The 12,467-nt window shown below is 50.4% G+C and overlaps 1 protein-coding gene across 6 annotated transcripts in view; it reads left to right on the top strand.

Moving 5' to 3' along the window:
- ATP2B2 (ATPase plasma membrane Ca2+ transporting 2) overlaps positions 1-12,467 on the top strand; it is a 133,840-nt gene that overhangs the window by 93,130 nt on the left and 28,243 nt on the right. For all 6 annotated transcript variants that reach the window (XM_037522750.2, XM_037522734.2, XM_037522767.2 and 3 more), the window contains one exon: positions 1,496-1,738. In XM_037522750.2, coding sequence (XP_037378647.1) covers positions 1,496-1,738 — 243 coding nt within the window. The remainder of the gene's footprint in view (positions 1-1,495; positions 1,739-12,467) is intronic.

Genomic DNA, 12,467 nt, shown 5'->3' with positions numbered 1-12,467 from the left:
TCGCTGTAAGGAGACCCTGCATTGAAAGTGGTGGTTCCTTGAGAATGACTTTATTTCCAATACTTGCTTGAGAGTCTGGAAGAAGTTAGATTGGCGAGCTGGGAAGAGAGAAAAGGAGGTATATACAAGAAAGTAATAGGGATACTAGAGTCCATTCTTGTTATAACTTTTACAAGAAAGGATGTTGCTACAGAAGATGTAGCAGTTCTGGATGGTAGTTATGACTGATTTGTTATCCTTTTTTTTTTATTAAAAGAGGAATCCCTTCTCTTTTTTTTTAAGATTGATTGATTTATGTATACAAGCACTGGGTACAGTCAGAAGCGCGGGAGGGTGAGAGAATTCACCAGAGCCAGAGCAGGGAGCAGAGCAGGCAGAAGGACCGAAGGACACTGCTGAGGGGAGCAGCGGGCGGCAGGAGAGGTCTGCGCGCCATGTGGGACCCTCCTCTGGTGGCCGGGGAGCAGCCGGGGATCGAACCGGCGCTGCAGAGGCTGCGGGCAGCTTCACAACCCAGCGCTCAACCGCTGCGCCACCGGGGAGGCCCTGATTTGTTTTCTTTTTTAAAAAGAAAAGTTAATTCATTCATTTTTAATTTTCTGTGTATCCATACTTAGAGGAAGGGTGTCCTTTTTATTATACAAGTGACAATGTGTCCATTGCCAGTAAATAGAATCTACAGAGATTTAAAGGATGTCAATTAAAAATCTGTAATTCTCCCACCCCAGTACAATGACGTTAATAGTTTTATGTTTTTTCAGACACCTCCCTATGTCTTTGAGCACATATATATTCTAAATGTATTTACTTTTGGTAAAATCAAAAACCAGTCACCAGCGAAAAATGCTACATTTGAGAAAATCCATAACCAAATAAGGAATGGTTCTTTATATTAGGCTTATAATTAGGTCAAGTATAGTGCTAGGTAAAATATTCAGGTTTATTAATAGGTTATATTTATTTAATTAATTAAAATAAGGCTTGCTAAAAAATCAAGATGAGAAAGTTGTAACTACTCTCTCAGAAATAACATTTCTTCTTGCTGTTGTGATATACAATTCAATAGTTTTACTAAGTCCTCATAATAATAAATAATTTTTAATAAAAAGTAACTGGATTAGAAAAATAAAATAAGGCTTGCTAATAATAGGTCAAATAGGTTAGATATTAAGAGAAAAATATTTGAAGTAATCAAAGGACACAGCCTTAATTTATCATCCTTTTCTCTGTTTTTTCATAAGAAAATAGATTGCTTCTGTAATCCAAATTAATAGAGAAAATTAATCAGCTCTTTTAAATGACTCCGTAAGAGAAGGAAGAGGCTGCACACGCAAGGCGCCCAGATATCAAAGGCTGCGGCGACCAGCACCCCGTGCTCGTGCGGGAAGCAAAGGGAGCAGGGTTCAGTTCTGCCTCATCCGCCACATTCTACCCCCAGACAGCCCCACCCAGGCCCCTCTCCTCACTGTCACCCTCTCTCCTGCCCTCTCCCCAGAAAATGATGAAGGACAATAACCTGGTCCGCCACCTGGACGCCTGTGAGACCATGGGCAATGCCACGGCCATCTGCTCGGACAAGACAGGCACGCTGACCACCAACCGCATGACAGTGGTGCAGGCCTACGTCGGCGACACCCACTACAAGGAGATCCCCGATCCCAGCTCCATCAACGCCAAGACCATGGAGCTGCTGGTCAACGCCATCGCCATCAACAGCGCCTACACCACCAAGATTCTGGTAAGCGGCGCGGCCTCTGCCGTGGGGAGCAGTGGCCCCGGGGTGACGCCAGAGCCCTGTGAGTAAATATATCCTACTGATATATTTTGGGGTGATCAGAAAATAAGCACCTTAGCATCTTGCTTCCTTTTCACTGCTATCATGTTAGTATGACAAAAAAAAATTATATTTTTTTATTCCAAGCTGCTCCTAAACTTATTGATCCAAAACAAAACTGTGCATTTAGCTCACAATTCGGCAAGTCAGCAGTTCCACCTGGGCTCAGCTGGATGGTTCTTCTGTTCTGGGTGGGGCTCCCCCATGCGTCTCTGTATCTTCGCATCTTCGGTTGATCAGGTGACCTAGTGTGGCCTCTTCTCAGGTGGCTCATCCCTGCTCTTTGTAGCCCTGACTCCTCCAGCAGACTAGTCTGGGCTTATTATTCACATTGTCACTTTGCCACATTCTGTTGGCCAAAGTGAGTGTCCTCCCAGATTCAGGGAGGGGGGAATCTCAACTCTATCTCGTGATGGGAGGAACTGCAGTCACACTGCAAAGGGCAAGGATTAGGAGAGGGGACTGCTAACCACCAATGATGTGCTCTTAGTAATCATAGTGGTACTAGTAGGTCTTTAAAAATAATTTTTTTAAGATTTATATATTTATGCATACAAGAGCTGGGGCACAGGCCAGATATTCAGGGGGTGAGAGGATTCACTAGAGAGAGTGAGGAGCAGAACAGGCAGATCGACTGAAATACACTGCTGAGGGGAGCAGCGGGCGAGTCAGGAGAGGTCTGCCGCGCCATGTGGGTAGCTCCCTGGCCGGCCGGGGCTCAAACTCGTGCTACAGAGGCTGCAGATTGCTTCATAGTGCGGTGCTTAACCCCTTGCGCCACCAGGGAGGCCCTAAAAATTTTTTTTTATTATAATAATTTTTACTCCTCCAATGTGCACATACGCCCACCCTCCACCAAGCCACCCCTGCCAGTGCCCTATCTACTCCCTCCCCCACCTTCTTTTCCCTCCCCCCACACCTTCTGGTAGCCAGTAAATTTTTTCACTCAGGTCCAAGATTTGCTGAATTTTTCCACTGTATGCTTTTTATTATTTTTGTTCCACAGGTCAGTGAAACCCCCCAACATCTGTCTCTCACTTTCGGGCTTGTGTCACTCAGCATCGTCACCACAAGGTCCATCCATTTCATCCCCAAAGGCACGATCTTACCTTTTCCAGTAGCTAGTAGTATTCCACTGCGTGCACACACCACAGTTTCTTGCTCTGTCCGCCTGTCAGGGGACGCTTGGGCTGTTTCCCCTCCTGGGTGACTGGGCCGCAGGGCTGTGATGCGGGAGGACGTACGTCTTTTCATGCTAGTGTTTTCCTCTTTGGGGGTAAAAGCCCGGGAGGCGTCGCTGGATCCTGTGGGGTTTGCATTTTTATTCTCCTCCCATATCTCCATGTGTTTCCCAAGGAGGCGGCACCAACCTGCATCCCGGCCCTCAGTGGCCGAGTCTCCCTTTTCCCCACCTCCTCCCAGCACAAGCTGTTTCCGTTCTTCTTGCTCCAGGCCGCTCTCTAGGGGTGAGGCGGAACCTCATTGTGGTTTTTGCATTTCCCTTATAATCAGTGACACGGAGCAGTTTCCCTGTGTCCGTGGGCCGCCTGAGTGTCTTCCTTAGAAAAATGTCTGCTGAGGTCTTTAGCCCATTTTTTTTTTATTGGGTTGTCTGGTTTTTGTTGTTGGATCGTGTAAGTACTTCCTACATTGGGGTCTTAGCCCCTTGTCAGGCGTGTGGCATTACTAGTTTCAGTAAGGACAGCTCCCAGACTGCTGTCTGAGCGCAGCTACATGGCGCCGTAACCCCTACTTGCTTAGAAGCACAGGTTGCCCTTTCGTAATTAACCAGCGCCCGGCTGGTTGTCCATCCTGGGGGCAATTGGCGCTCCAGGCTCGGTGCAGGGCTCAGCGGCAGCTTGAGCACCTGGGTGAGCCAGTGTGCCCACCTTCCTTCCAGCTGTGCCCAAGCCCTGCCCTCAGCCTCGCCCGTGGAGCCAGCGCCAACCTTCAGGATCTGTTGCTTGTGGGAGCTGCCTGCACCTTCATGGGAACAGAGGAGAGCATGAGTCAGCAGTGAGGGCCCTGGGCTGCTGGGGGCGGGAGGCAACTTCTGCCTCCAGACTCTGGGGCTGCAAGACCGCACACCGCGCCCGGGGCTGCGAGCGCGACAACAGGGGAAAGTGGGTCGGAGGAGCGTGCAGATGGGAGAGCACCCTGGGGTGATGGCAGAACCGAGGATGTTTCTGTCTTCTCCGCCCTTCCCCCGCCCCAATTTGGGTATCAAGGGAGATCAGCCTCCCTAAAATAGCCCAGCTGCTCTTAATGCTCTCAGCCTGCAGAGGTGGCGGAGCAGAGCGCAAACGGGTGATTCCCACAGCAGGCTTCAGGCTCCGGGGGCGGCCGCGTGGGCAGAGCCCCACGAGGTGGGCTCGGGTGGAGACGTGTGTTATGCAATTACAGTCAAAAGGAGCTCTGGGCTCTGCCAGGAGGCCTCCGGGAACCGCTCCGCCGTGGTAAGTCTCAATCGGGCAGCGTTTCACAGCACCAGTGGCAAAGCGGAAATCTCATGTTCAGATGCTGGTTGCCGAGGCGCTACCCAGGTAGTAGTAGGGCGGCATCCGTCGGCCCACCTGGGGAGAAGGTGTAGCTGCTGAGCCTGGAGAGCGCTCGGGCCTGGAATCTGGGCTCCTTGGTTTACAGTCAGGCCAAGTCACTAAGCTCTGGGGCACCAAGCGTTCCCAGTGTGCCCCTGTCTGTGTCTTAAACCGGCACCCCAGGGCCCCCCTGCTTCTCTTTCTGGGTCTCTCCTGGAAGGGCCGTCGCCACAGGGCTGTCCTTGCTGGGCACGAAAAGAGAGCAGAGCCCGTTGTGACTGGCAGTGGTTCAAGCGGGCACTCTGGAGCCAGACAGCCAGGCTCAAATCCTCACTAGCTGTGTGAATGTGAACAAGGTACTTAACCGCTCTGTGCCTTGTTTCCTGGGGGAAATGATCGGATTGTTGCAGGGATACAGTGAGTTCGTGGAAACTGCTTAGCACAATGCAGGATGTGTATTTGGCACTCAGTGTGATTAGTGTTGTCCTGCTACTCAGCATTAAATCAGCCACTGAGAGGGGTGCTATGTGTAGCCATGCAGAGGCATCGGGGCTGGAGAGGGGAAGGTCTTGCCCAAAGTCATAGCCAAGTAGTGGCAGAGCCCGTGGAGCGCTTTCCTGCAGCCAGCTGCTGAGCAGGGCATCAGAACCAGGCCTCGGCCCTGAGAGCTACCCTGCAGCACCCTGAGTCCCTAGGGCCTGGGGAAGAAGGCCCGGCATCCAGAGGGTCTGTCCACAGCGGGGACCTGCCCTGTGGCGCCATGGAGCCCTTGGGGTCTGCACTTCCTCGGCCCAGAGGAGTGGCAGGGGCGCTGTGGAGGCAGGAATGGACACAGTGCAGGTTTTCTCAGATCCAGCAGACCGGGTCAAGGAGGAGTCAGAGTCCTCAGTGGTTTTTTGCAGGTCTTTTATTGGGATTACCAGGTACACAGCAGGCAGGGGTGCTGGGGGGCCGAGAGGCTGGCAGGCCTCCCAGCCCCCAGCAAGTCTTCACTCTATCTGGGCTCTCCGGCCTTCTCTGCTTCTCTCTCGACTTTTGTTCATTCTCGGCTTCTTGGCTTCTGCTGCTTCTCTTTTGGCTTCTACTGGCGTCCCCGTGACGCCGCCCTTAAGAGCCCAGTCTCAGCCCAGGTGAACCCCATCTACCTAGGCCCACACCCTACTCCAGGTGCCCGCCATCAGGCATGCATTCAGGACCGCAAGGATCCATCATCTATCCTGATGTGGGAGGGCAGAAAAGCCTGACATTTTTCCTTACCCTACAGGCGCTCTGTCCACAGCAGTTCAGCCACCCTACAAGCCAGACCGCGGGATACCCTAACCTCTGCAGGAGGGGACAGGTCAGGGAAGGCAAGGGGTGATGGGAGGGAAGGCTGGGAGGGCTCAGGGAAGCAGGGTGGGAGCATATAAGCCCTTACAGGCTTTCTGCTCGCTGTGTACAGAAGCACCCAGGTAGGGATGGATGGGCAGGAGGGGGTTAGAGCAACCAGAGGGAGCCTAGCCTCAAGGCCTGCCCCAGCCCTTGGGAGGCTGGCAGATGCTTTCACTTTCCACTCTGATTTCTAATCATTAGGAACTAAATTCACCCTCTGAGGGACTCTACGTGAATCATCTCTTAGTCAGAATTTGCTTCCGTGCCTCAGAAATCCTGGCTTCCACACACCCTGCGCTCTGACCCTTTGACCATAGGGACGGTTGCCAGCTCCTCCCTGCGCCCTGTGGCTCTCACTCCATGGCCTGGCCACAGCTCAGCGCAGGGGGTGCCTACCTCGCACCTCCAGGCGCTGGGCTTTCTTGGGGAACTCTCTCCCTTTCTGCCCACATTTATTCTGCACCCAAACCCCTCCGCCCAAGCAGACTTTAGTTTTATGTCTCACGAGACCTCTTTCAAAGGGGGTTGACACTACCGTTGGCACGTGAGTCATTAACTGGGCACGGCCCTGCCAAGTTGACCTGGTGGGAGTCTGCAGCATCTTTCTGTAGCATAAACCACAGTAAGAAAAGTGCATCTCCCTGGAGCCCCTGAAGAGCTTCTGGGGAGGGAGCGAGAAGGATGGCCCAGTCGGATCATTTTCCTGAATTAATAAGCCAGTCACCACCTAGCTGGAAACCCCAGGTCCACAGTATGCCTCATTCCCAAACTGAGGTGCCCAGCTAGCCAGGCACCCCCAAGGCAGGAAGGATCTGCTTGCGTTTATTTCCATACATCGTAGAACTGGCAGGTACAGGGAGGAGCTGAGGAGCAGTGAGGAGGTGGGGAGCAGGACAAGCCTTGAGCTCAGATCTCCTGGTGCCAAGTCCCGGACTCAATCTAATATTCGAACAAGCCTCACCGTCCCCCTGAGCAAACCCCACCCTGAGACTGGGCTGTGATCATGATGGGAGGCGTGGAAGGCTCTGGAATCTGCAGGGCATTAGGATGAGGCTGTGGGAAGGGGGTGTCCTTCTGACATGTGAAATGGCAGGGACTTCATGCTGAGTTCAGTACGTCTTGGTTGTTGGAAACACCATCTCTGGGAGAAGAACTTAAAGCAAATAACCCCACGTAGGGAATTCAGATTGTTTAACAAATCATATCACTGTTATCCCTGCCTCACACCCATGCACTCTGCATACCCACACACATGCACAGCTCACAGTACATAGCTCACACCATAATCACACACCATACCCAAAAATACACACCGCTCATATATCCCACACATTGCATCCACACCACACACACTATAATTGCACACAACACACACACAAGAACACACACCACACTTGCACACCACACGCATGGTCCCTCTCTCTCTCTCTCTCTCTCTCTCACACACACACACACACACACACACACACACACACACACTCACACACACACAATGTATTGGTTGGCTTGGGGAGATCCCCTGCAAGTTAACCTGCCAGGAAAGTGTCTCCCCAAGGGGTTCAGCCCCTTCCAGCCTATCAGCCGACCTCCTGCCTTCGCAGACCTGACATGATGTGCAGATGGCTCTGCCACCTCTTGCGCCTCAGGAGCCCTGAGGCCAAGCTCTCAGGGAGGCAGGGTCTAGATGACCCTTCTGAAGCTCAAAACACTGACAAAATTCCATCTCCTCTGGCCTGTTGTTGACAGCTGACCACACACACACACGCACATGCACACGCACACACAGAGTATTTGTTTATTCATTGGTTTCCTCACCGTGGGAGGCAGAAATGAGCAAGACAGACCCCATGGACTCAACGCATCACCTTAACAGTGGTCTCCAGTGCTAGTGAAGATGCAGGGCTGTAGAGTAGAAGCTGTGGCTCAGCCCCCGAATGTGTATGACCTCTAATTGGGGTGATAACAACCCACTTCCCAGAGAGGCTGAGGGCCCAGTGAGCTGACCCACCTGAGGAGCCAACTGGGGTGGTGAACAGAGGCCCCAGAAAGTGGTCCCTGCTGCTGCCCTCACAGCCACTGTTGTTCATCCACAATGGGGAGGCTTCACGGCCAAGACCACTCCAAGGGCCGAGAATAAGTGGGCTAGGCTGCCAGAGATAGCCAGGCAGCAGGAAATTGTTTCCTAACACGCTTTTAAAAACACCATCACATGGCAGTTGCTGCAGTAATTTACCACGCTCTGGTTGTCACATTGTTTGGAGGCATTTCTTGGGTTTTTTTTTTAAATTGTGATAAAATACACTACAGAGAGGTACCATCCTGACTGTTGTTTAGAGCAGTTTGGTGGCATAAAGCACATGCACACTGTTGTCAAACCATCACCATTACCATCCCAGAATTTTGCACCTTCCCAACTGCTACTCTGTCCACATTAAACACCAATCCTCATTACCCTCCCCCAGGCCTGACACCCCCATTCTACTTTCTGTTTTTACAAATTTGACTATTTTGTGTGCATCATATTAATGGAATCACACACTGTCCTTTTGTGTCTGGTTTTTTTCATATATCGAATGAACCTCAAGTGTCATCCACATTTTAGCATCAGGATATCCTTCCTTTTTCAAGGCTGAATAATATTCCATTGTATGCATATCTCGCATTTTATTTATTCAAGAATCCACTGACAGACATTTGAGTTGCTTCCATCTTTTGGCAATTGTGAAAAATGCTGCTGTGAACACAGGACACAAATATCTTTTCAAGTCCTGCTATCAATTTGGGGGGGCATATACCCAGAAAAGGAATTGCTAGATCACATGATAGATCTGTATTTTATTTTTTGAGAAACTGCCACACTGTTTCCCACCATGGCTGCACCACTTTACATTCCCACCAGCAGTGTAGAGGGTTCCAATTTCTCCACCTCCTCCCCAACACTTGCTATTTTGGGTTTTGTTTTTTATAATAGCCAGCCTAATGGGTGTGAAGTGGTGCATGCTAGCTTAGTCTTTTTAAATCTCATTTTTGCAGATGTTATTTATAAGTTGCACCTCTTCAAGCCAGCATTCCTTAGCTCTGGGCACACCCCAGCATCTCAAAACAAGAGCACAAATTGTCCTCTCTCAGTGCACCTGTGGCTGCACCCGGCACTCCCAAAGGGCTGACCACCCACACCGGGAAATGGGCTGAATGCAGCTCAGCACGGGGCATCAGGGGGCTGAGGGGTGGCCCCAGCCCTGTCCCTCCACGGGTCTGAGACCAGAGGCCAGTCCTTCCCTCCTGGGCCTATTTCCCGTCCATCAAAACCAGAATAATATCAGTGCCTTGACTCCTGACAAATTGGAGCCCTGGAGCTAAAAGGCTCTTGCTCTGGCTATAGCAATAGCAAAATCTCTGGGTTTGTCAAGATTGAAAAAGCCCAAAGAAAAAAGGGGCGGGCCCCTGCTTCTTAGTAATGCACGTAGGCGATTTCAGAGTCAAGTTCATGGGAACAAATTGAATTACGGAGGAGGCAGCTCTGCCACTTGCAGCCATGGATTGTCTGAAATCCTTTTAGAGGAAAATTAAAATATTTCACCGAGGGTAATAAAATGCCGGGTGTTTTGCAGGCATAACTGCTCAGCTCTCTTAGGCAAATAAGTAATTAGGCGCTTTTATTTAAGTCCTCCATGTCGTCGTTTTCTTTCATTAGTGAAGGGGGGAAAAACTGTTGTGGAAAATACATAAAATTCTGGAAATCACCAGAAGGTTAATTATAAAATTGTAAAAAATAATATAATAAAACGTAAATAAATGGGTAGATTCTGCAAGCACAATAAAGCAGCATACTGTGGAGACAAAGAGAAGTACTTAGAATTTATGCTCCCAAATGTCCCAAAGGGGAAGAATTGCAAAGATTCCTTTGCTTTCCAGATAAAATGCCCCTAGGGACCTTGGGAGTGGGGGTCTTGACAAGCCCCAGATACTACACACGTGGCCAGGCCTGGCACGGGAGGCTGAGGGTATTTCGAGCCTAATTCCCCACCAGTGGACCCCAGAACCACACGCTGAGGGACTGTGTGTGAGTCTGCTTTGCTCCCCCCTCCCTCACCATGATCCACTTGAAGGAAAGGGTTGATTCTTCTCCCAGCTGGAGATCAACTGCTCCCTCTTACAGATGGGGAAACCGAGGGCTTAGCCTCTTGGCTCTGCCCTTCCCCTGGCCACCTAGGCCTCAGGACTACGGAGTTATGGATGCCCATGATGCCTGGGGCTCGGGCTGGCTCCTGGAGGAGCAGACCAGGAGCATGTCCAGTGGCTGTCCAGTCCCCTGCAGAGCCAACCCATGCAGAACCTCTTGGAGTGTCCCCCCTTCTTTCTCCTGCTGCTCTTTGGAGATATGTGCAAACCCGGCCTGAGACCCAGAAGAGCCACTCAGAGGGTGACAGTCATGTTCATGGGTGTTTATCCCTCATCAGCACCCCTCTAAGGTTTGAGTTTATCTGTGGTGGCTTTTACCCCTCCCAAAGTCACCCCCACCTGAGTCACATACCAGCTTTACCAAGTGGTACTGGTGTGCCTGTGTCTGCGGCATGCGTGGGAGGCATGTTTATTTGCAAAAAGGAACTTCCACAGCTCTGGCCAATCACCGCACAGCGTTCATATGAATGCATCTTGTGCTCACCTGTTAATCTGTGCCTCCCCCACCAGAAGGGTCTACACTGAGCTATCCAGCAAACAGTAAGTGCCAACTGTGTGCCGGGGCCCAAGAACCCAGAGCAGGCCAGAACCCTTGAAACAATTTTCAAAGACAAGGAGATAATTGAGCAGGTCCTGAAAGCTATATAAAAGCTATGAAAAAGGAGGCGTTTTCCTGGCAGGGAAAGGGAGGGAGCAGGAGGGTGAAGGCAGAGACAAGAAACAGCTCGTGTTGAGCAGTGCTGGAGGAGGCGCGAGGTGCCAGCGAGATGGTCAGGACTGCACCGCAAGTCTCCAACCAGGGCTTGTGGTTCATGCAGCCCAGCGTCTGGCAGAGGGCCAGGCCTTAGCAGGTGATGGAGGGCTTGAATGAGCAGAGAGAGGGAGGGGGAGTTGCAGGGGAATGCAAAAATGCACTGTGGCTTGTTCATAGAACAGAGTCTATAGAGCAGTTTATTTATTTTTTTAAGATTTATTTATTTATTTACACAAGCACTGGGTACAGTCAGAAGCGCGGGAGGGTGAGAGAATTCACCAGAGCCAGAGCGGGGAGCAGAGCAGGCAGAAGGACCGAAGCACACTGCTGAGGGGAGCAGCGGGCAGCAGGAGAGGTCTGCGCGCCATGCGGGACCCTCCTCCGGTGGCCGGAGAGCAGCCGGGGATCGAACCGGCGCTGCAGAGGCTGCGGGCAGCTTCGCAAGCCAGAGCTCAACCGCTGCGCCACCGGGATGCCCTCTTTAGAGCAGTTTAAAAGGAACAAATCAGTGTTATAAACACAGATAATTCCCACAACGTTAATGTTTTATGAGTAAAGCAAGTTATAGAATTCATAGTCTTCTCACATGAGGTCGTCAACAGGCAAGCCATTACAGCACTACATTCAGACACACCAACTTAGGTTAAACTCCATGAAATGGCCCATGTTTGACCACATTGACATGCAAAAAAGAGTAGTTCCATTTGGTTCAGCTCAAATTGAGATCCCAAGGGACGTTCCATCCACGCCATGGAATACTACTCAGCTATGTAAAAGGAACCAGCTCTTGACACGTGCAGCAACTTGCCTGGATCTCAAGGGGGTTGGATGGAGTTGAAAGAATCCCATCTCCAAAAGTTGCTTACTGTATGGTCCCATTGAGAAGGTGTGCAGAGTTAAGGAGATGGGGAGCAGGTAAGTGGTTGCCAGGAACAGGGAGGGGCAGGGAGGTAACTGCAGCTCTTAAAGGGACCTTAGTCATGAAGTGTTGTGCTTTTTGGTTGTGGTCACGAGAATTCACGTTCAAAGCCATTGCATAGAACTCAACACACACACACACACACATGCACACACACAGGGGAGACATGTAAAACCTGTGATATCTGAAGGTGGCGGGTTTGACTTATCACTGTTATGCCGCAGTCATACAAGACGTGAGCATGAAGCAGGTGGGAGGGAGAGCACACCACATCTCTCTGTGACATTTCTTACTGGCTGTGAATCTAGAACTACCTCAAAAGGAAAGTGAACACACAAAAGAAAACAAAAACCCAGCAATTCTAACCCAGCTTGATCTCTATATGTATTTTATTTCTAAATTTTGGAGAAGACTTATACTACTAATATGTTCTTCATTCCATGTATACAAATAGAGAGATTAAAGATAGGACACACCAAAATGGGGGTGGGGGAGTTAAGACACACAGAGGAGAATGGTTAATGACAAATTAAAGGCAGAGGTTTTTTCTGGGCCAAGGGGTGGTTTATGCAAATAGAGAGGGATGTCCAGGGAGGTTCAATTTTATCTGTCAGGTTTTCCTTCTTAAAAAAACAACTCTGGAACAAATCTGGCACAATGCTAACTTCCACCAAGCTGGGTGGTTGGTGCACAGCTGTTTCTTTCATTATTCTCCATTGCGTTTTTTTAATTATTTTAATTTTTTTAAGATTTATTTATTCATGCATACAAGAGCTGGGGTACAGGCCAGAGATGCAGGGGGTGGGAAATGATTCACCAGAGACAGAGCGGGGAGCAGAACAGGCAGACTGATGAAACACACTGCTGAGG

Source organism: Talpa occidentalis, unplaced genomic scaffold (genome assembly GCF_014898055.3).
Source record: "Talpa occidentalis isolate TD23 unplaced genomic scaffold, MPIMG_talOcc4v2.1 talOcc4.10, whole genome shotgun sequence".
Lineage (NCBI taxonomy): Eukaryota > Metazoa > Chordata > Mammalia > Eulipotyphla > Talpidae > Talpa > Talpa occidentalis.
The sequence above is the reverse complement of the archived record's forward strand: the minus strand, read 5'-3'. Positions and strand labels throughout refer to the sequence as shown.